Source organism: Thunnus albacares, chromosome 2 (genome assembly GCF_914725855.1).
Source record: "Thunnus albacares chromosome 2, fThuAlb1.1, whole genome shotgun sequence".
NCBI lineage: Eukaryota > Metazoa > Chordata > Actinopteri > Scombriformes > Scombridae > Thunnus > Thunnus albacares.
In genome coordinates, this window is record NC_058107.1 from 1,352,036 (window position 1) to 1,375,874 (window position 23,839).

The window sequence follows — 23,839 nt, forward strand, 5'->3', positions numbered from 1 at the left end:
TTACAAGTAAAATAACAAAGATTAGAGGAGCATCTGAAGAAATACATACACTAGTGTAGAATAGATATATTTCACCTTATGACCCCTTGGAGGGTTCCCAACCCTAAAGTTGGCGACCGCTGTTCTAGCGAACGGAAATGTAATGTTGTTACTTTTCAAAAGTCTAATGGGCTGTGAAAGAGTAGAATCAGCATTCTTAGCATAATGACTAAATGAAATCTAATTCCATTAATGGCTGCAAATGAACTAATGTTCTGCATAGAAAATCAATGGGTTCTTCCTTTTAAATCAATTTTTGCTCAGTTGGGTTTAATGAAATAATAATTCTTCCTTAATCTTCCATTTAAAGGACCATGAACACGCCACGTTTGATGACATCCTCGGTGAGTATGACGTGTTTTTTTTGGTTTTAAACGGTAGCTCTCAAGTGAAAATTACTCTTGCAATGTAAATATGGAAAAAGATGAGAGTGGGATAAGTTGAAGCTTGCTGGAGCGCAGAGATGACTCATTGTTTTTCTGCTCGTGTGTGCCCGTGTGTGTCTCTCTCTCTTAAGGGACAGCCAATTTATGGGTCTCACCATTATGGCTGAGTGGGAAAAGTAACAACTCTCTTTCTTTCTCTCTTTCCCTCTTGATTGTCTCTCACCCAGAGGAGATCGAGAAGAAGCTGACTGCCTACAGAAAAGGCTGCAAAATCTGGAACATGCTCATTTTCTGCCAGGTGAGTGACGGGAGAGACGGCGTTGAGAAATATTTTGACGTTCTTGGGTTACTTTTTCCTTAAAGTTAGGATTGGATTCATTAAGGTAACTAGTATTTATGAATTGCAGACAACTGATTATCTATTTAAATTACAGCTTTTTAAAGCTTTGTATGATATTTTGAGATTTTGTCATCCAAAATTGCAGTTTCCACCTCCAACTATGACTAAACTACGACAAGTCAAACACAGACGTTGGCTTCTCGTTTGGGCTGGTATTGAAAGGGTGGATCTAATTAAAAATAATGAGCTGCGTGGGTTGTCCCTCTACCAGCCATCAGCTGCTGATGTCATGAACCTCATCTCAATTTATCAGAACTTTTATCTGTAAAAATTCACACTGAGATCCATCAACCCCCAGACAGACTCATATTTAGCTGCAGCTGCTGAGGAAATGTGTCCACTATGACATCCTAGTGTCTCATGTTTCAAGTGTAATTAACCAATTACAATTCTTGCTCATAATAATAATATTCCTAAATATGAGATATGTACTGACACATAAAATTAAAAAAAAACTTGTGGGAGCGTCTGACGGCTTACTTTATCATTTCTTGTCCTTTATAATATTCCTATGATATGATCATGATGTGATGATGTTCTAAGTCTCTATAGTAGACATCTGGGAGAACAAATTCAACACCAGAGTGTAGGTGGAATATTCATAACACACCCGCATCAGGATCACCACACCCCAGCCTCGGGGACATACACCACCACATCACCACCAGTTTACTACAGTGAAACTAGAACGTCACATCGTGCTAGCCTCTGTTCCACTAGCCTTTGTAACTCTATGCAATCTCTCATTCAGCATTTCTTTCATCTGTCTTTCTGAAAGAATATAAATAAATTGAAACTACAGCTCCCATGAACATTTACTAGTGCGGCTGCACAGGTACTCGTGTCATCATAACTTTATCCATAGAATTTAACAACACAATCACAATCTAACTGTGACACATCGACTTGTCCGTGGTTGGAATCTGGTTTACACACAGTTACATACTGTTGCATATAAAGAAATAAGCTGACATTAATAATGAGAAGAATCTTTATAATAAAAAGAACACCTTTCCTCAGGGAGGACCAGGACATCTGTACCTGCTGAAGAATAAAGTCGCCACCTTTGCCAAAGTGGAGAAGGAGGACGACATGATCCAGTAAGACTTACTTCATTTTATGGGTGTAACCAAAATCTGTGAATTTATTTATTCATGCTTTGATCATTATAGTACAGAGAAATGTTGGTTTAAGACATAGAGTCCTAAAATCTGCTCCACTTGCATGGATGGCTCAGAAATTCAGCTTCTCCTTTTACCTTTTATAGACATATCAGTGAATTACAATAAAGTAAGTGAATTTGGCATAAAAGCGTTTATATCTCCAACCATAAAGTACATCTAGCTTGTGTTTAGTATAGTTTCTGTCATACAGTTACTCATCAAACCACTGGTCCATTTTGACCTTAAACCTTTTCTCACACACACAGTTGTTGTTGATTTTTTTAACCTCTTGTGTGTGTCCAGGTTCTGGCGGCGGCTCAGCAGGCTGATGAGTAAGCTGAACCCGGAGCCCAACCTCATCCACATCATGGGTTGCTATGTGCTGGGGAGTGCTAATGGAGAAAAGGTAATTCTTAGTCATGACAAGCCTCAAAAACAAATGAGACTCCCACACTCCACTAGTTAGAAGTTTACTCAAAGTGTCTGCATGCATATCCAGCATGCTTACTCATAATCACAAATATGGACACACACACACACTCAAAGCCATATGCCGTCTATAGTGCTGTGCAGATAAATCATGTAGACAATATGTTGGCATTGTCTTGCAGGGTCTAATGAGGTGAACACAAGAGCAGTTCTTGCATATGCATGGTAAAATAATGAAAGAGGGAATAATTTTTGTGCATGCGGAAGATAAAATAATGCATGTGAAAGTGTTTGTTTTGTTGTTGTTTTTTTTTTATGTTAGATGCGACAGTATGAATTATGACCTTAGCAGCACCTGCTGCTGCCTGGCTCCAGCTCTGATCCCGCTGTCAGGCTGACACACAGCACGGGCACAGGGGAGGACACACACACACACACCTACACACACACACACACACACACACAAACACTCACACACACTCACACTCACACACACAACACTTTGGAGCGACAGGAAAACAGACTCCTTGACACCCATTCAATTAAGCTAACGTCGCACACACATACGTCGTGTGCATACTCACCCTTGCTGCAATTAGACACTCACACATTTACTCACATACTCGTACCTCCTCCAGTAGCCCTGCCACAACTCTTCCACCCCCACAGAGACTGATACACACTTGCTACTTACTGTATATACAGACTCACTCACACACAGCATATGCACATGAACATGCCCACACACTAAAATATTCATACTTTCTCATGCGGACACATTTACAATGACTGTACAAGTCCTCTGTCTGCATTTTGATGGTAAAAACTCATGTAGAGCTTCTCCTGACAGCTTTACAAAATGAATAATACTCGGGTATCAGAGATGGTTGCAGGGTAAAAGCCTCTGACCTGAAGAAACACAGGGCTTGAATACAGTGTGAAGCTGTGAGGACAGTCAAGATGGTGGCAGAGAAAAGCTAAGAAACAGTTCGTTGTGATGGTGTCACATGTAGCATTTTAAGATTTAACTTTAATATACCTATAATCACCATAATAGCCATCATTTAAAAGACTTTTACTATTACAGTACATGACACAAAACAATCTGTTGGATTGCTCTACAGCACAAACAGGAATCAGAGGGAAGTTTTTGTTCAAATATAGCATAATCCTCAGCAGCTCCACAAATGGCCAAATGAAAAATCACTTCCAGCATGATTCAGTCAAGCTAAAGATACTTGTTTTTCACTGTAGGGTAACTGCTATGTATGCTAAGCTAACAAATCTCTTAGCAAACATTTTACGACCCCTTGCTTTTTTTAATTAGCAAAGAGTAATGTTCACCTCATTTTCAGGTTGTTGCTACAAGTTGTGAATATTAATTAAGCTGCCAATCAAAACTGAATTTCCGCCTCCTCAGCCAGCAAAACTTGATTACAGATCTCAAACTGCTAAACTGAATCTTTAAATAGTAGTTTGTTAAACTTTACTTGCTTAGAAATGTTGATTAGCAATTAGAAAAGATTCTTATTCTATTACCACATTCAAGACCGGGTTCAGATTTAATAAAGTGCTATTATACTACTAATTAATAACATTAATGATGGCTCTGTTCCATTTAACGGTCTCAATAAATCATGTCAGTGAGCCTGCATACACTTAACCAGGAACCTAGACCTGCAACATCCTGATGATATGTAGCCATCGTTAATGTTATTAATTATACCTTTGCTTTTCCCAGGATGATATGTGAAGATAAAATTACATTCATGGCAGATAAAAGGCTTGTAGGCCTTTTTCACAGCCATAGCAGGAAAAACACAGGTTGATAACATTAATGATGGCTCAAAGGAAGGCATCATGCACTATACCAAAAAAAAACAAACTAAAGGGGATTCAGCCAGCATCAACTTCCTTCCTTCAAAATTGGATAAATCACTTATGTTAGTCTTGATTTGGGATGTTATGTAGATGCGGGATGGGATGGAGGCTCTGCAGGCTTTGCAGTTGCCAACGGTTTGTTCACCCCTCTGCAATTCTTGTATCATATCAAAATTATAGCTGTTCCCAGAAATTCCCAGAAAGTAATGGGCTTTATGGGAAAGGTAGTTCATGAGCTACCCTGAAATTAATTACCATGGTCTTATTGTTTATGGTAATTAGAATAATGTTTTAGAACATTTACAACAGTCAGTGTTTGTGCTTCTAGGTATAAAGACGTGCGAGCAGCACACTGTCAGTCACTGTGACATTTGGCATCTTCTCCACAGTGATTCAGTACAAGTCACACAAGGAGGGGGAAGAACAGGGAAGGGCTTATTCACTGCATTTAACAATTTTCCCCCTGCTGCTGCCTGTGTGCGCTCCTGCAAGCTCAGCTGGGTTGCCACTATTAATAGACTGACTAACTGAGCTACCTTCAGATGATGCTACACTTCACCCAGCATCACTCCTTCTGGCTGTGCCATCAGCCCTCTTACACTGCTCAGATCATAGATAAGAAAAGTGGAAGTTTTCTTAAAAAAAGAATTTAGTTTTGAGATCAAAACTAGGGATGCACTGTTTTCCCTGTCTCTATCTGCAGATACAGAGTACTGATTTGATAGCAGGGCTCTCTTTTCCCCAAATTTAGAATGTGGAACTGATTGAATCATTTTTATGTGAGGTAACATCAGGCCAGGCGTTGCCGTGGCACCAAAAACTCAGTTTGCGCCTAAAATGACTGAATGAAAGAATCAAAGAATTGAATGCTTCCAGACATGAAGCACGTTCTAATTAGCATATTTATTTTGAAACAGGAAGTACTATCAAGTGCATAAAAAATGTCTCACCTTGACGAACACCATTCAAAGTTGGCATAGATGAACAAACTAATGTATTTAGTCTTACTAAGACTATGACAAAAACAACATGCGTCCACAGCAGGAGTTTCAGCTTGTTTGTCCACATTAAAACGCCAAAATGGTTTAATTCTCCTTCTACTGGGTGTGCATGGAGGACAGACAAGCTAGTCAGCCACAGAAAAAAACAGTGAAGAAGAAACTGTATACTATTGCCGTTTCTGCTGTGGCTTCCTGACGTTATATTCAGTGAGAGGGCCAGAGCAGACAATAAAGACAACAACACTTGCAGGAAGTTAATGTCATTTTAGTCAACATCAATATTATTAGTTTTTGTTTCATATATGATTTTGCATTGTTAATGCATCATCTTCATCATGGAAAAAAGGTTGTTACTGATAACAATGTGTTAATTCCATGCAAGGACAATTTTAACCAAATTACCAACTTCGAAGTGCAAAAGTGTGATGTAGGTACATGATGACATTCCTGTTTTCCTCTAACACCTAAATCTGGTTTCTCTGTAGGCACTTAGTTTAGCAGTAGCACAAGGGTTAATTAAATCAGATTCATTGCTCTAATAAAACATTATTACTTGCTAATAGCATTAGCATTTGCTGTGCTGACCCTGGCCTTGAAAAGTCTTGCTCTATTGATGGCCTGCCACTGTAAAGCCTCAGGGAAATGTCAGGGCTAAGCACCAGAGAAGGTTGCATTAGCAGCACACATAGTTCCTGACAGGTTGTGTGACCTTTCACCTTCAACTCATTACCTCTCTGCATCCATCCACCACCATTGTTATCAATAGACCTTATGTCTGCCTACTGTGCTCCTGGTCCACGTTCACTGCTGTAATGTTATCAACAAAGAGGATTAAGAGTTTATTTAATTAGAGATTGGACATATTTCATGTGTCAAGAGATGCAACACAAAGAAGGCTTCATAAATCCAGCCAATATTTCCATTAAATTCCTTGAAATTGACCAGCAGGGGGCGACTCCACTGGCTCCAAAAAGAAGTCTGATTGTATGGAAGTCTATGAGAAAATGACTTCTCACTCAGTATTTCCTAACGAGTTTCAAGTCTTCTTCAAAACATCATGATATTCATTTTGTAACTTATGGTCCCATTTAGAGTGAAACAGACGTTGGCTAAAGCAGGGTATGCTTTAGGGCGTGGCTACATTGTGATTGACAAGTCGATTCCACGGCAACATCGTTGGTTAGGTAACCATGGCATAACCCCGGATCCACAGAGTAGGCGGAGCCCTAGCCGTCGCTTTAAGTGTGTTTTGAGTTCATGAAAGTTAATTGTAACATTTTGGTTGCCTAAAAAAGTCTTGTACAGCATTTGGTTGGGATGAAAGACCCTCTAAAGACTCAGATGTTCAGTTTTTACACAGCTTGTTTGATGCTAACGAAAATTAGCGTTAGCATTAGTATTATCACAGTTACACCATAGACTCTAAATGCACCGTGCTAACCAAGCTATCAATTAGCTTTAGGGTTAGCTCCACCCTCTTGGTCACAAATCCAAGATGGCGACGGTCAAAATGCAAAGTTGGTGGCTACATGCATTATTTATTTACAGTCTAAGGTCCAGCGTAGTGTGAATGTTGCACAGGCGGAGTGAGAGCAACAAACGTGGAAGGTTCATTGAAATAAGGGAGTACAAAGTGAGTTGTTGGTATTTTGGTGGAAATTGGGTTTTACACGTTGTGCCTAGAATATACATCTCAGAAGCACATCTATTTCTGACATAAAATCACTCAGCAGACATTTTTATAATTTAACAAAAGCAAACTAAATTTAATAAAATAGAACTGTTAAAAGATTGTTGCATGAAGAGTGAAAACCCATTCAGCATCCCGTGCGCTTTTGAATACATCTTCATGCCCTCAATATCAAAGAAAAGGGGCCCAAAAACCTTTCAAAGAATACTCCAAAATCTACAGAAATCTAAATAGTGCACTCTCTAACCCTCTCCTCTTTGAACTAACGGATGCACAGCATAGCTTTCTGGAGATAAAACCTGCAAATGCCATTTGGCTGCGAGGCTCCATGTGTGATGGCACACCAGCTGGCACTGGATCAGACCCTGGGGAGTGAGAGGAGGGACAGGGAGGATGAGCTGGGACGAGAGGGTGGAGGAGGGGTACCAAACACATGAGCATCATCACGTGTAAAGCGCTGCAAAAGCTTTTGAGCTGAAATTCTCAAAAGGTAATCGGAGGGGCCAGTAGATTGCTCCTGTGTTTTTCCACTGTGAATGTCAGGGGCTGCCTTCAGTCTACATTTCAAGACCGAACATGTCACAGCGGGTTGACGGGGCATTTCAAAGGCTCCTCAAATGCAGCCAAGAGAAGCTCCTTCACTATTCCAATTTTCGTTCTTTGAGGTCAGTGATGGGAGCTTGTCAGGTTGGATCCACTTTAGAGTGCCTCATTTATGGTGGTTGCACAGGTTCAGCAGGACTCTCTTGGCTGCTATTAGGGATAAAGCACATTTATTTATATAGTACAACTATATCATTTTTTTAAAAGATTTCAAAAATTCATACGTCAGTTTAAAATAAATGTGCATAGTAGTTTTAGATTGTATATTGTCTCCATAAGTCAACAGTGAAAAGCTGGCCGTCAGGGGCATGTGTATGTGTGTAATATTGTTTAAATATGGGGATAACAGTGCACATTCTCAGACAGTCTCCTGGTGACGTTCACGGTGTTGTTCACACGAAAAGTGACAGAAATAGTTACCCTGGCTTCTTTCTCACCACCGCACAGCTGGCCTATCACGGCGTGAAGTGGGTGTGAAAGTCGGATTGTTGGTCTCGGAAAGTTACAGAAATTGTCGGACACAGCCCCCCCAAACTGCAACGGTGAAACATTTGGGGAAAGCTCCTTCAGACATGTAGCTTGTTACATAAATGTGATGGCAATTTGTCATGAATAAGCGCCTGAATCACTTTTACACAAACATCATCTCACTAGGTTGAACCTAACATTTCCAACACAAGTCTGAAGTGAATACAGACAGCTAAGCAGTACAAAGTTAAATAAGCAGACAGACTGAACACAGTTTTTGTTCTACCTTCTTAAGAGCACTGTGACAATTTTATTACTCACTAAACATCTGTTATGCAAAAACAAAGAAGCAAAAATCAGCACTCCCTCCCCATGTTTTCAATTTTGCAATTACAAATATCCAGCAAAACACTTCACATACACAACTGGAGAAAATTAAAGTTACAACTTAACATCATTCTATGCTTGTGCACTGTTGGCATTATAAAACAGTCAGCACTTACAGTATGTAGCCTGTGAGAGAACACTCTTCTTCCTTCATATCATTAGTTTTGAACTCATCGCTGTTCCCCAGCAGTGCCATCGCTCCTCGTCATGCACCAGGTGCCACCAGGTCTAAATAAACCATTACAGAACATTTATGCAACAGACACCTATGTCTGAATGACAGAAAACCATCACTTTAACAGATAGATGAAGCCAGAGAAGCTTACAAAGACAACTCCTGAAAATACAGATTCCCACATAAACTGTTTTAACAGCGGGTACAGTGGCTTCAAGTGACCCTGCTGTGCCAGGCCTTTAGCTTACTATAGATCCACTCTGACACGTGTGCCTATATGGACAGAAAACATTACCATAAGTGCCTCTCACTTATACACAGCTATTGCACTGTAAGTGACATACTGACCTTTTCAGCTGCACTGCTGCATGAAGAAAATCAAAGTGCTGCAGGCCTCCTGCTGCTCTCTGTGTACAGCTCTATCTCTGCATCATCACCGCTTTCTTTGTTTTCATTTCAAAGTAAGTATTCTCTCTCTCTCTAATGCATAGTCTCTCTCTCTCTCTCTCTCCCTTTTCTCCCCCCTGCAGCTGATTCAGACTCTGAAGAGACTGATGAGACCCACCTCGGTGGAATTCAAGTCCCCACTAGAGCTTTCTGCACAGGGTGAGGCACTTACACACATTTGCAAAGAACTGCAAACCAACTCTCCCTCTATATTATTGGTTTTCTGCTGTCTGTCTGTCTTTTTTTTTTACAGATAACACATGCTTATTCCATCTGTGCTACATAAACAGAAGCGTGTGCCACAGCACATACACACAAAATGTACATACACTATTGATTTTGCACTATCTGCCTCACCGGCAAACCCGCCGAATGTTAATAGTTGGCATTAATCAATGCCAGTAAGCCGCTCAACAATGAAGAAAGAACATTAGGGAGTGTGAGCAAACATACAGGTGTGAACTCTGCTGAGCTCCGAGCGCATCCCTCATCAGTCATTTTCCTGACGTCTATTGATGCCACGCTAATTATTTTCCTATTAAAATGTCGTTATCTCCTCTCCTCTATGTGTTAACTCATGCCTCGGTTGACCCACAACTCTCTTCTCTTCTCCATACATGCAACCGTAATATTTAGTGCTGGGACAATGGCGGGCACATTACATGGTTTATTGTATTTTATTCTTATGACTGGTGATAGCTCAGCACATAAACCTGTGTGTCTGATGAAAGCCAGAAGCTGAGATGTTTTTTCAGGCATTAAAGTTTTTTTTTTAAATGTGTTTTTTCATGAGGTTATTTATTGCGGTGCAGTTTGCGTTTTGCATATTGAATAGTTGGGTCATATTGCCTCGAGCACAGTGAAAGCATTTGTTTTTTCTAGGTCATAGATCAGCAAGCATTAGATTAGAATTTATCAACAGGAGTCTTAATGCTAAAAATCACTCAGATGTCATACTGGTCATACTGGAGTGTCGAGAGTGCGAGAGGTGAGTGATTCTATGATTTTTTATATCACTTTTCAAGGAAGTTGTAGCTCAATATATGGATGTATTCACTCGGACTCCACACCGTTCTTCAGTTCAATTTAGTCCAATTATTTTTGTCCCTGAAGGAGAATTAGCTCTACAGCCAGATAATCAAAGCTGTCAACCACACAGCAACAGACCTCCCAGCAGTCCCAGTACATTTAACTATTCAGCTGCTGAGACTTACCTCCATGTGCTTCATTTCTTTTTTTTTATATATATATATATATGTCTATCTCAATGAATCAGGGACAAGATGTCAGTGCCACACACACACACACACACACACACACACATACACACACACACACCAGACGCATCATACAGACAGATGAAGTAGTCAAGGGTCAGTAAACCACAAAGATTAGTGGAAGTAACTGCACACTCAGGCTCTGACCACATGTACACAGATATTTTCCCACATGACCTTTGTTTTACAAAATATCTTCGTACACACAAGAACGCAAAAGCTACTACGATCGCTCCAGTGAACACGCCAGGCCAGTAGGTGGCGATAAAGTCTACATCAACCAGAGAAGAGCAGTCTGAGAGTTTTTTAGAAATCTGCACTTCAGAAGGTGTTATAAGAAATGAGCAAAACATCGAGGAAAATGTTCGTTTTGCAAAATATCGGAATTAGTGCGGAAAAGGCTTCAGCCTGTAAAATACATGATCAAGACCAACAAAAGGTTATTAGTCATCTTTTAGTTGTAGTTATTTCACCCTTTTTACTTGCAAATTCAATTGAATTCAATGCTCTATTGATGTAAGGTAAAACTAGTAAGATTTGATAAGGAATTTGAAAGGATTAAGATTTAAATAAATATATATTGGACTTCATCCCTACAGAGGAATGAAGTTACTGACATGCTGCTTTCACTGTGTAGCCTGTGTAGTCACTGAGTCAGCCTTCTTAGAAAACTGTTTGTTAGACAGATGTTAAAGCTGTGTGTGGCTCACAACAGCTGATTTTAAATTAACACAACATCTGCTGTTAGTAACGGTGTAGTACCGGTTGCAAAACATTTGGTTTTGGACAAACAGATGACCTCCTAAAATCAGCAAATATGTCCTTTATTCTGATCCTACTGAGGCAGTGACTGATGACAGCATGACACAAAGTCTATGACCCAGATCCTGCTCCCGCCACAGTTATAGTATCGCCAGCAAGTTTTGATGATGTGTCCATTTTCATCAATACGCTGACAGACAGGAAGCGTATTTCCATCAACCTTTTTAATGCACATAACAAAACCTGAAGAGAAATGTCATACATCAGAACAAAGGTGAAATATTACAACAAAGTACCAAGTAAAATAATGTCACTACAGTAAAAGTAGACAGTAAACTTCTCTAATAAAACCATACAGGCAGGCTAGAGCACATTCCTGATGACATCAGTTTCAAAGAGATGTGAGGGGTCTTTAAAGGTTCTATAGGCAACTGTGAAGCAATTTACATATATTATGTTTTTTTATTGCCAATGAGTGAACAGGTGGTGATGAAACGTAACTTTCTCAGTTGTCTGTATCAGCCTGTGGACTGATTTCTATGTGAAGGACACGAAAATCCAACGGACCTGACATTTTACCTTAGTACCTTACTTCTCTCCCACTAACATCAATAAACGACACAACACAGATGGTGCTATCTGACTAGAAACACCCTGCAGATATTAGCTCCCCAGCTAATGAAACAGCTAGCTGCCTCCGTCAACCGCTACACATTTCAACAAAGCAGTCGCCTGCTCCCGAGCACACGCAGCTAAAACAACATTATTTCCTCAACAAAGGAGCAGAAAAAAAGCTCCAGAGTGATAGCAGAACATAGTTTACCCCTTCTGCTTTTCCTGCTGGTAGTCCAAAAAACATAATAATCACACATTTCACAACAAAACCGCAGCGTGTTTCTCCCCAACTACAACTGGCGGTTTGCGGGTCGGGTCAGGTTCAGGTGGTTGGGCAGTGGCGCTCACTGGTCAGCAGCCACAGTGCAGCAGGAGTAAAGACACTGACATGATATAATAGATGGACTTTTCTGGCAGTGTACAATTTTGTGATCTCGATTTTCTTTGTTTCCCTCTCGGTGCAGGCAAAGAGATGATCGAGATGTACTTTGACTTCCGTCTGTTCCGCCTGTGGAAAAGCCGTCAGCACTCAAAGCTGCTGGACTACGACGACCTCTTGTGATGTTGATCCACCTTCTGTTGGCTTGTCGGCCGGTTATCTCACGTCTGAGCCTACTTCCTGGTGACAGGGCGTTGGTTTGAAGGGCCCCCGGAGAGGCTCCTAGACCGGGTCTGTGGTAGAGCTGGAGCAGCAGCATCGCAGCAGCTGGGTCTTTCCCCCCCCCCCCTTCTGAAGCGACAGGGTGGCCCTGTAGATTCAGCCAGTGGTGTACCTTTTCTCCCTTATCCATTTTCAGTTTCTGCCTATCTCTCATGGGTGTTCTTGAAAAGAGAAGAGATGGACAAGAAAAGGGTGGAGCGGCGCGGGACTCATCATTCTAGCCTAAATGTGTCAGAAGACGCTAACTAGAGTCAGATTTCTGAGTTCAGAGAGGACGGTAGATAAAAGAGAGACAGCGGAGAACAGAGAGAACTCCTCTCTGACTTTAGAAGGTGACTGATTTTACTTTTTTCACCTTTAGCCAACCTGTCTGCTCTTTCAAGATGGAGGCTTCTAAGGATGGAAGTGTTTCCTTTTGTCAGGTGTGGAAATTAGAGCTTATATGTAAATAAACAAGTGCTTACTGGAGCATTAGAGAATAGACTAGCATCTCTCTCTCCATGCTATCATGTGAAAATCTAGACATTTAATTAGTCTTATTAAAAAGTTGAGGTGTCCATTTAACACAGCTTTTTTTTAAACTTCAAATCAATGTATTAGTATTTCGTACTGACTGTTGTATTAACTCAGGTTAAATCCATCGTTTGATACTAAGAATTGTACTCGCCGTTCGTAACGCAACATACTGTAGATCAGAATCTAAAGCCTTCATACTCCACACAGAGTCATCCTCAGTGGAACCGTCACATATCTTTACGTGTGTGAATGGAGGAGGTTTCTACGTTTTCATGGTCTATGAAGTCGACTGTAGCCAACACACAGATGTATCCGTGCATGTTTCATTACAGCGTTACACTTTAACCCTGCTGAGCCGACACAAGCTGTTCTTTCTTGAGCTTGTCGGCGGCTTGCGGGTGCTGATCCTGTTTTAACCTTTGTGTGTTTGTACAGTATTGCATGTGTGTGTCCATAGTTTACATATGACACCTGATTAATACTCTTACTCTTAACAAAAATACACTCTGTATATTTCATTTATTTCTTCACTTGATTTACTCCTGTTTCTGGAGTCAATTACAGTTTGTTATTTAGGATTTTTTTCTACAAGTAGCAGCAGAGTGCTGGTGGTGGTGGTGGTGGTGGGGAAGGGGGGGTTATTTTATCTCTCCTCATCAACACCAGTGCTCCAACAGTCATTTCAGCGAATATCGCAATATGACGGTCTGTGTCTCAAAGTACAGTCAATGCCGTACCCATTTCTGGCATTAATATCCATTTTAAAACATGAGGACATTTGTGTATTTTGTGTTAACATTGAAACACTCCAAGTGTTGCACTTCCATTAAATTTGGGGACTTGTGAGAGACGGATTTTTAAAAAGATAAGATGGTCAAAATACAAACAGCAGAGGCTGAGATATCCTGACTTACTGAAATCCTTTCAAGACCCCAAACTCCATGACTCAATTAAAAATGTGAGGTCCCAAACCCTGATGACATCATCAGGGTTATTTTCTGCTACTTTGAAAAGTAAAACTATGTAAAACTGATGGAGGTCCCTTTAAAATATTAACATTTACAAAGAGGGAAATTATTCAGCAGGATGAGTAAAGTTTCATTAAATTCTTTTTGTCTTTTTTCATATTACACCAGGGCTATTCTGAGCGCTTTTAAAACAAAGACTAGTATTAGCCTGATGCTGCATAGTGGCCTAACTTGTATTTATTCCTCAAAAAAATTAAGTTATTCTATTTTTTTTTAAAAGGGCTTACCCCATTGTATATCTAAAATACTCACACTCATGAAAAGTAAGCAACTGCTTGATAAAACAACTGTAACATTGTGACATTTACATGGCTCCATCTCAAGCTTGTGCTGAGGTGGTCTGAAAGAACATGATTCCTCATCTTCTATTATATCCCCCCCCCTTCCCTCCCTCCCACAAATATGCAGCTTCATCATTTGATTAATCTCATCGTGCGTGGGTGTTGAACTTATATCCTTTTTGGATTCAGATAAAGGTTAAGGGGAATATGTCATCCTACATATAAACTGTGTGTGTTGTATCAGTGGTCACGCATCCACATACTGTATGCTTCCTACATTTATATCCAAGCTTCCATGCACATGTAAGTGAGTGTGTTGTGACCACGGCTGACTGAGCCCTCTCACTGCTTATCTGTACATTCATGTCTTGTGTTGTTGCTCCCTGATCCGTGCAAGTCAACTGGGCTGGAAGAAGACAGCGTTGGTTGTGTGAGAGTGAGTGTTTTAGTAGCTCTTAGCTGGCAGGATCGGGACATGATTCATCTTAATGCATCCATGAGGACATGTGCGCTCTATAAGGAGAGCTTTGGCTCAAAACGGCACATTTCAAATCTCTTTATTGCTAGTGAGAATTTAAAACATGCTTTAAATATTAGTGGACGTTAGTAAGTGTCTTAAGAGCACTGTTTTATAGTATAAATGCTTATTACAGAGGGCAATAATCACTGCTGTGGAACTGTGAGTTAAATGGACTGAAGCCCTTTAATGAAGGAAGAATGAGCTATTTTTGATTTTCCTTTGCATCATCTGGTGGACTGATGCTATCCTCTGTATAACTGTAAATTATGTTTTATGTCTTAATAAGTCACACTGATGTCAACTTATCGTTACGCCACAAAGTAGCATCACTAGATCAATGTCAAATTAATTGCTATAATATGGTATAATGTAAACAACCACAGCCATATTGGTAAACAATATGTCAACAATATTTTCTGTTCATACAGCTGGTATGGTTCCATACAGTAACACTGATAATAGACCCTAAAGAAGCCGGAGCCTTTACTTAAGTTTTTCATATTTTAGTAAAAAGCATCCCTTAAACAATTTCAAATTGCTGTTGATGCTTAGACATGTTTTCAACCTATTGTTGTGATAAATTACGCATAATTTACATTTCCACAGCACTAATTTCATCACTACAACGGTGATGTCATACTCACCACTCTCTGAGTCTGTCTCTCTAACAGACAATAATAATTATCATCAGTGGTTTTCATTTTGCCATTTTTTTGGATTGTGGTTAATTCACCATCAATGAAACAATCAATGAACAGAAGTTTGATGTTAAAATCCTTCCAGTAGCTCTTGAGGAGTAATCTCTCATGTTCTTGGCGTTTAATTTGTAATATCTGCAAGAAGGGCTTAGTTTAACTGATGGTAACTCAACAGTGCTCAAAAAAATGGCAAAGTAGAATTTTATTTTTACTTTTATTAGTGCTGTGGAAATCAGTTCATGTCCATTTTTATTTGTTTGTGCAGTTGGTCATTATTTGAATTCTGGCTTTTATTCAAAAATAATTGGTATTTTATATTTATTTCATAGAGTTTTGTAGCCAGTAGGTGCTGCCAGTCTTGTCGATGATACCAAACTCAAAATTAATGTAATATTCATTCACATTCACAATCACAGAACGATGGTTCATTTTTCTGTTTGGAGAGGCTTTTTAAACATTATATCCTGACTATTTTAGATTTATCATGTGAGTGGACCTCATGGCGTTTGCTAGGTCTTGTGTATTGCTTGGATCTGACCTTTATAATTGTTGTATATTCATGATTTTGCTTCATTTTGATATGTATTTGTTTAAACATCACCTACTCTCCAAATCTCTCTTCTGTAGCAATATACTGTGTAAGAATATTTCTGTATGGTAATTTAAATTTGTATAATGTGCAAGATATGGAACATTGTTCAAGGTATGGTACTAGTCTGTTATATCTTTATTGACTTGAGTTCTGCAGGTGATGGACAGAAACAAAGTGAGAGATATGTGGGAGACTGACAGCAGAGTGCAAGCTGTAACCCTGCTCATAGAGGACTCCTCTGCTTCCTCCTCTGCTTCCTCCTCTGCCACGAGTTTAAATAAAGGCCAAACCCCGGAACCTAATTACATGCCTGCCCAATTGTTGTAACTAAATCTCAAGTCAATATTTAATCCTGCTGCTGTACTGGCTTTAATTGCAAGTTGAGTTACACCCAAAATGGACATGAGCTTGATGGATTTCTAATGAGTTTTCTGATCACAAAGAAAACTGAGACCTTGTTTACAATACCAGAGATCAATTATCTACCGCACAGCTAAGCAAATCCTCCCTTAGGCTGTGGTCAAATAAAACCCTTAAATCACATTCTGAAATACAACGAATCACTGGTAACAGTACAGGAAAAAATGTTTTACATCAACTCATGAGCTGCACTTCTTTTTAGCAGTATTTAAGCAGATAACATGAGAAACCCTCTCTGACGTGCTGGATGGTGTTTTATGGCGTCCTTTTACCACCTTAACCAATAGTTTGTATGGGTCTATTTCCACATTGATGTTATGTGATCAATAACTTAACCAAACCCAATTATCTGCCCTCTGAGTCTGTTACTACAAAGTATGCATTCTTGATTTGTTACTGCAGATTGCCATATTCATGCGTGCGTACCACTCTGGTGATATTTCTCCTTTATCAGATGCAAAAACTGAGCTGCAGGCTAACTCTGGCTAAACAGGGACAATGTTGTTTAAAGCTGCATTCATTCATTTTTTTGTCTCTTTGGGGCAGCAGAACAAGCTGAAAACACACATATCAGCTTATAGAGTTGTTAGCATGTGTGTGTTAGCATGTTGCCTATTTATATAGTTATACAGCTACGTTTTGGTCTGTAACAACTTCTGTTAGTAAATTTAGTCTGTCTGCTGTTTCGTGCTGGGCAGGTACTGTACAGTCAGATTATCATTTTGAGGGGCTAAAAATTAAGGAGAGTAAAATTTGCAGGCCATAAGACCAAAACAATGAGCTAAAAGAAGTTAAAAAGAAAAATTTGTAAAACTGAAATTTAACTGCAGGTTCGTCACTAACTAACCCCCTCCATATAACACATGGCCATGTGAACCATTAACAATATAAAAAATATTGTTTATTGCAGCTTTAAGCTCAAGAATGATCACTACTGTACTTGTGGGCATTGGAGGAAGCAGAAGTCCTCAGCTAACAACGTTAGGCTAACATAACTTAACATTAAAGGGGTCAAACAGAGGTCACCTCAGAGTCATGCAAGGACAGCCTGGGTCATATTTTAGATAGCAGACAAACTTTTGGTATGACAACCTAAATCTAAGATGTCGAGACCCTCTTTAATGAGGACTTGTATTCATATTACCTCACATCCATTATACTGGAGTTCACCACGCGAGTGATGCACAGTTTGACTTGTTGTGCTGACTCACTGAAGCAGCCATTAACATTTCCTGAGAACATAATTACACAAATCAAGAAGCTGATCTTTGGACGCTTCCCCTGTCCTGTTATTTCCAAATGAAACTGGGTGTCACCAGTGAAAAAAGAAGACATTTCCCCTCGAGGACAGATTATTAATAAGCATTGTTGTGGCCTCTCTGCTGCTCTCGCCTGTTTCTGTGAAGATTGCCGAGCCTCAGTTGATGGATTGATGCTGCTTTGATTGCTCTGACACCTCCAGTCAGGCTGTAATTGTATTTTGAGAGGAGAATAATGTATTTATGTAATGTCTGTTTTACTTTGCATCAACTTCTAAGTCATTTAACTAAGCGTTACATTATGGAATAGCTTTCTTAGATTAACACCAGTAGACTGTAGGAGTGATAGATGTTACAACGAGGCTCCAAACAGGTTTAACACAATAACGTATGTCTTGATGAAGAAAATGTTTATTATGAAAGGTATAATAGCAATTAACATTATTGTATATCTGGTGATTTTGATACTTGTAAAAGTTAGGACTATGTCTGGGTAGCTTTCCTGAGCTTTTGGGTTCTTCCTTAGCGTAGACATTCTAGATGGACCTTTAATCCATTGTATCTGAACTAATAGCAAAGAAATGTTGTTGCATTGCACAATGTTGGTAATAATGTGAGAAAAATGATTGTTTTTAAAGCATTTTTTCCAGTAAACTTTAGTTCTACACAGCTTGTCTCACTGTCTTGTTACTGATTGAGTGATGGTCTGTGATACAGCGGGAAGGGTTCGCTCCACTCATTGGCTCACAATGCTGCAGTGTGCTCGGGATGAAAACCTCATTTAAATGACCCACGTTATCAGGGCTGCCCTCCACCAAAGATTTTCCTAGTTCAAGCCATTACTCCACTATGATGTTGCGTGTTTATGATATTAATCTAATTATTTATATGTATACATATAAATGTGTTTTAAATGTAAATGGTTTGAGTTACAGTTACATTACAGAGAAATACAAAACTGTAATAATGAGCCTTTAAAATATAAATTTTACAAGCACATACATGAAGCCTGTTAATGACGATCAAGGGCAAAAGAGCAAATGATTCTGAATGTGACTGAACAACCAGCAGGGAGACTGAGTGACTGTCTGTCATTTTACATGCTTTCCTTGCAGGAAAGATGCCAAAGATGCTAAAGATAGTACAAACTCCATCATTTCACACATTTAGAGCTAATATGGAAAATGCATGTATAGCTTTCTAAAGCAACACTATGTGGCTTTTGAAAGATACTCTTCTTACAAATTAAAAGCCTTAAATAACACTAGTGGTCTGTCCACTACTTATTGAATTATCTCTAAAAGAATCATCGGATGGATTGTCATGAAATTTGTTTTTTGTTTTGTTTTTTTCCAAATTAAAACCTTTTTTGTCCCAGTTCTCAAGAATCATTGGTGGACAGAAATGTCATAAGATAAAGCTATATGCCATGCATAATATAAATGTGTTAATATAAATGTAGCTCCACCGTGAGTAAAAATATAATTATCAGCGAAACAGATGGAGGTGACATATGTGCAGAGAATGCAGATGTGCATTGTCAGCTTTCAGATGGAAAACGTCCAGATGGAGAATGAATTAATATCACGCTGAAATGTGAATGACTGGCTTCAACACATTAAACACAGACCAAACAAAAACACTTGACTGTATAAGCTGATTATGAACTCACTGCACAATGTTATACAGTACAGTACCACACACACACACTCTGACACACACACACACACACTCTGACATACAAGGACACGGCGGCCACAGAAGTGGGCAGTCTTACAGTAACCAGCGTGTGATGAATAATTGAACAGAGGATGGAGCAAACCAGACCACACCAGCAGAAGAACAAAGTTGGTGCTCATCACTCCAGGGACCATCTGCAGCCAGAGACCGACTGAGGGCTGAACGAGGGCCAATCTTCTGTGTAAAAGAGCCAGAGAGGAGGGAGAGAAAAGCAGCAAGGATAGAGGAATGTTTCTGACCTAACGTGACCTAAAATGCATTTAGTCAAGTACTGTATTTAAGTACAATTTTGAAGTTTACTTGAGTATTTCCATGTGATGCTACTTTCTACATTTCAGAGGGAAATATTGTACTTTCTACTCCACTACATTTATTTGACAGCTTTAGTTACTTTTCAGATGAAGATTTGACACAATGGATAATATAACAAGCTTTTAAAATACAACACATTGTTAAAGATGAAACCAGTGGTTTCCAACCTTTTTGGCTTTTGACGTCTTACAAAAAGCAGTGTGTAGTCGGGGTCACATTTCACATGTCTATGAGTTGTTAACAGCTCCACCAAATAGTGATTTTTCCCTCTAAACTTCTCACATGCTTTCATTTCAATAAATGTTCAAATGATCCAATATTTCAGCAAAAATCAAAGATTAGAGAAAAAGTCCAAAAACTGAAAACAGATTTGTGTATCAGAACCACCCCTCAGATTTATCTGCTGACCCTTTGGAGGGGCCCCGACCCCTAGGTTGGGAACCACTGGACTAAACTAGCTAACTGTATATAAAGTAGTGTAAACTAGCTCCACCTCCAGCAGCTACAACAGTAACATGCTGCTCTAACACTGATGCTTCACTATTAATAATCTAATGATGTCATATATAATAATATATCAGTCAGAGGGACCAAACCACTACTTTTACTGCAATACTTTAACTACATCAAGCTCATAATACTTATGTACTTTTACTGCAATACTTTAACTACATCAAGCTCATAATACTTATGTACTTTTACTTAAGTAGGACTTTTCATGCAGGATTTGAAATTTTAAGTATTTTTACATTGCTCTATTGGTACTTTTACTTAAGCAAATGATCTGAATACTTCTTCCACCACTGGTCATTGATATATTTATAAAACAAGAGTTTTATAAATGCTTTGTGTCATCTTAGATGTGTGCTGATACAGGATCTTTGAATATGAATTAAACTAAAACTAAAAGCTACATTTACACCAGAGAACTAGCGGTAGCAGCACGCTGCCCCAGATGGCTGAAACACACTGGATCTATTGATTATTATGATTCACATTTCTACGCCACGTCAGTCACCTGTAATGAAGATGGATAGTCATCTATTCTTTGTCCTTCTCTCAGATCAATTCTTTGCTCCTGGACAAAATATTCATGATGGAGTTCTTTCAATCTATTGATTTTTTTACCCACACAAATATATATTCAGAACAGTTTGCAGACTTGATTACGAATCAACTTGTAACTCAATTTGAGTGAAATTATGTTGAGATACTGATGATACAGATTCATAAGTCATTGCTCATTAGAAGACAAAAATGAGGATTTGTTTTTAGCATTAAAGTCTATTACAGCATACGATATTTTTCACAGACACAAACAATATTATTATACTGCAACTAGTCAAAAGAAGATTGCATTCAACAGAATTGGTGATGCCTCACTGCCTCACCCAGACAGTGCTGAGGGGCAAACAGCAGCATGATACTGCATGAAAAATAAATTAATTCACTCATATCTTGTGTCAATGAGATTGTTGGACTGTAAACAGGAAATGTTTCAACCATCAGCGGATCGGTTAGAAATAACGCCGGGAGGAAGAGAACAGGCAGAAACAGCCACAGTGATGATGATGTTTGATGAAGAGCTGTAGACAACCAGCACACCTCCAACTGGTAATCCACTTATTTTACTTTGCCCTGCTGTGTGATGGAGTCACGGCTCAGTGTAATACCCCCAAAACAATGGAAAAACACCACAGTGTTAGCGGAGTGGAATAGTAAATGTGTGTGGAGCAGACGACCATAGAAAGAAATCCATCACAGGCAGCTCAGACTGGAAACCGAGTGTTCAGACCAGTCTGAAGCCGCTGCTTTACTACTACATACGTTACCTCATTATTTAACATGTCAGCCACGTCTAACACGAACGTCTGACATTATGACATTATATATATATGACTGAAAATAAGGAAAAGCATAATAGGTCCCCTTTAAATTCATTTATCATTCCAACTTTAAAAACTGTAGTTGAAATGAAATGTTTCACTAACCATCAGACCCCCACAAATGACACCAATAGGCTCTTTTCTTTAAACCATTATCCAGGTAAAAGAAAATCATATTTACTAATACATTAAATCATTACTTATGAAGGACCAGAAGCTAACCGTGTAGTGACCCACAACACTCTTGAATGCAGGCTACTGAGCAAATGATTTTCATCTCCTGGAAAGTTATTGGCCACCTTTTGAACTCTTTACACATTGAGTGAGAAAATAGTTCTCATACAGGATGACCTCTGCTTTTTTACATTACACAGTTATTATTACCAGGTTAGCTTAACAACCATAACAGTTCAAAGCTCAATCTCGTGACAGCTAGAAGTCTGCAGAAAGACAGAGAACATGCCTCATGTTAAAGTCTTAAAAGGGAGTTTTGTGTCAAATACATAAAACTGGCTGATCCTTGCTTGGAGCTTCAGTGAGCAACAGCATAGATCATTCAAATTCAGATAATTGAAAAATTGCAATTGAAATGAAATGCTTCACTAACCATCAGGACACCATAAATAAATAACTTTGGCAAAGTTAGAATAGTTAAACTAACAGGCTCTTTTTGCCATAAAACATTTGACTGCAGGTTGCTGAGCGGAAGGACTTGTAGGATTTAAAGCGTGCGTTAGTGTGAAGGCCTTTTATAGAAACCATAAAATACTGCTTCCAGGAATGAGAGCTGTCAGTGAAGAGGAAGAGGAAGAGGAGGAGAGGGAGAGGGAGGGGGGGTTGAATGTCAGGGCTGCAGTAAAGCGTGTTGTACTTTACTGCCCGTCTGCAGCAGGGTGTCAACTGCACCAATCAGGAAGATCCAGGTTTAAATCAGCAGATCTGGAGATCCTCTAATCAAGTGCAGGATAAAGACATCTCACTGAGGAGAGGGTGCTACTGGTTGGTCATCAAAAATCCTTACTGGTGTACCTGTGGTGTACTGGAACCCAGTGTTTATTTCTTTATCTTTCCTTCCCTGCTGCTGACTGCATCAGCTGGCTGAGAGCATTTTCTTTGAGTCTGTCACTTTTTTGATTTCAAGCTTTAAAAACTGTTCCTGTTACAAATGACGTCCACTCAGATCTTCAGATCACTCTTTCACCACCACCAGTGTCCAGACTCAGAGGGTCTATCATGTAGTTATAAGCGGATATAAGAACATTCATTGTTTACTTATGTACAGTATTGGTTAACAGTTATAACTCCTCCTGTGAAGACATATTTTATATAATTATAACTGTGTTTTACTGTATTCTCAGGAGGAGTAATAAACATATATCTGCTAACAGCTACATTATAGTGTGTTGTAAACAATGTAGTAACTGTTTATATACTGCCTATAAATGCTAAATATGGGATTTATGACTTATTTATTACCATGACCCTTTAAGCCTTTATTTTCTTCTTCTTCTATCCATAAACGTCCTCTTTGGCCATCCTCTCCATCCTCAGCATCCTTCTCCCAGTATAACCAGCATCTCTCCTCCACACATGTCCAAACCGTGTCAATCTCACCTCTGTTGCTTTGTCTCCAAACTGTCCAGCTGTCCCTCTGATATACTCATTCCTAATGATGTACATCCTTGTTCAACTCTGTCTTTTTGTCAGCGCCACCACTTCCAAACCAGACGACATAGCTGGTCTTGTTACCTTCTTGTAATCCTTCTGTCGCAGATCACTCCTGACACTCTTCTCCACCCTGCCTGCACTCTCTTCTTCACCTCTCTTTTGCACTCCCCGTTAATTTGAACCGTTGACCCCAAGTATTTAAACTCATCTACCTTCGCCATCTCTACTCCTCACATCCTCACCATTCTGCTGTCCTCCTTCACGTTCACACACATGACTTTCATTCTGCTTCTCTCCAGTGCATACCTCCACCTCCCCAGGCTCTCCTCAACCTGCTCCCTACTCTCACTACAGATTATGATGTCATCTGCAAATATCCTGCCTGATCTGTCAACCTGTCCATCACCATAGCAAACAAGAAAGGGCTCAGAGCCGATCCTTGATGTGATCCCACCTCCACCTTGAACCCATCCATTACTCCAACTGCACACTTCACCCCTGTCACACTGCCCGCTCTTACACACCTCTCTGCCAC

The 23,839-nt window shown here is 39.5% G+C and overlaps 1 protein-coding gene across 4 annotated transcripts in view; it reads left to right on the plus strand.

Moving 5' to 3' along the window:
- The window catches only part of LOC122989350 (NMDA receptor synaptonuclear signaling and neuronal migration factor-like), a 48,767-nt gene extending 33,554 nt beyond the window's left edge, over positions 1-15,213 (plus strand). For all 4 annotated transcript variants that reach the window (XM_044362163.1, XM_044362181.1, XM_044362171.1 and 1 more), the window contains 6 exons: positions 350-383; positions 653-723; positions 1,846-1,925; positions 2,292-2,394; positions 9,153-9,228; positions 12,188-15,213. In XM_044362163.1, coding sequence (XP_044218098.1) covers positions 350-383; positions 653-723; positions 1,846-1,925; positions 2,292-2,394; positions 9,153-9,228; positions 12,188-12,285 — 462 coding nt within the window. In that variant the 3' untranslated portion in view covers positions 12,286-15,213. The remainder of the gene's footprint in view (positions 1-349; positions 384-652; positions 724-1,845; positions 1,926-2,291; positions 2,395-9,152; positions 9,229-12,187) is intronic.
- Positions 15,214-23,839: the final 8,626 nt, after the last annotated feature.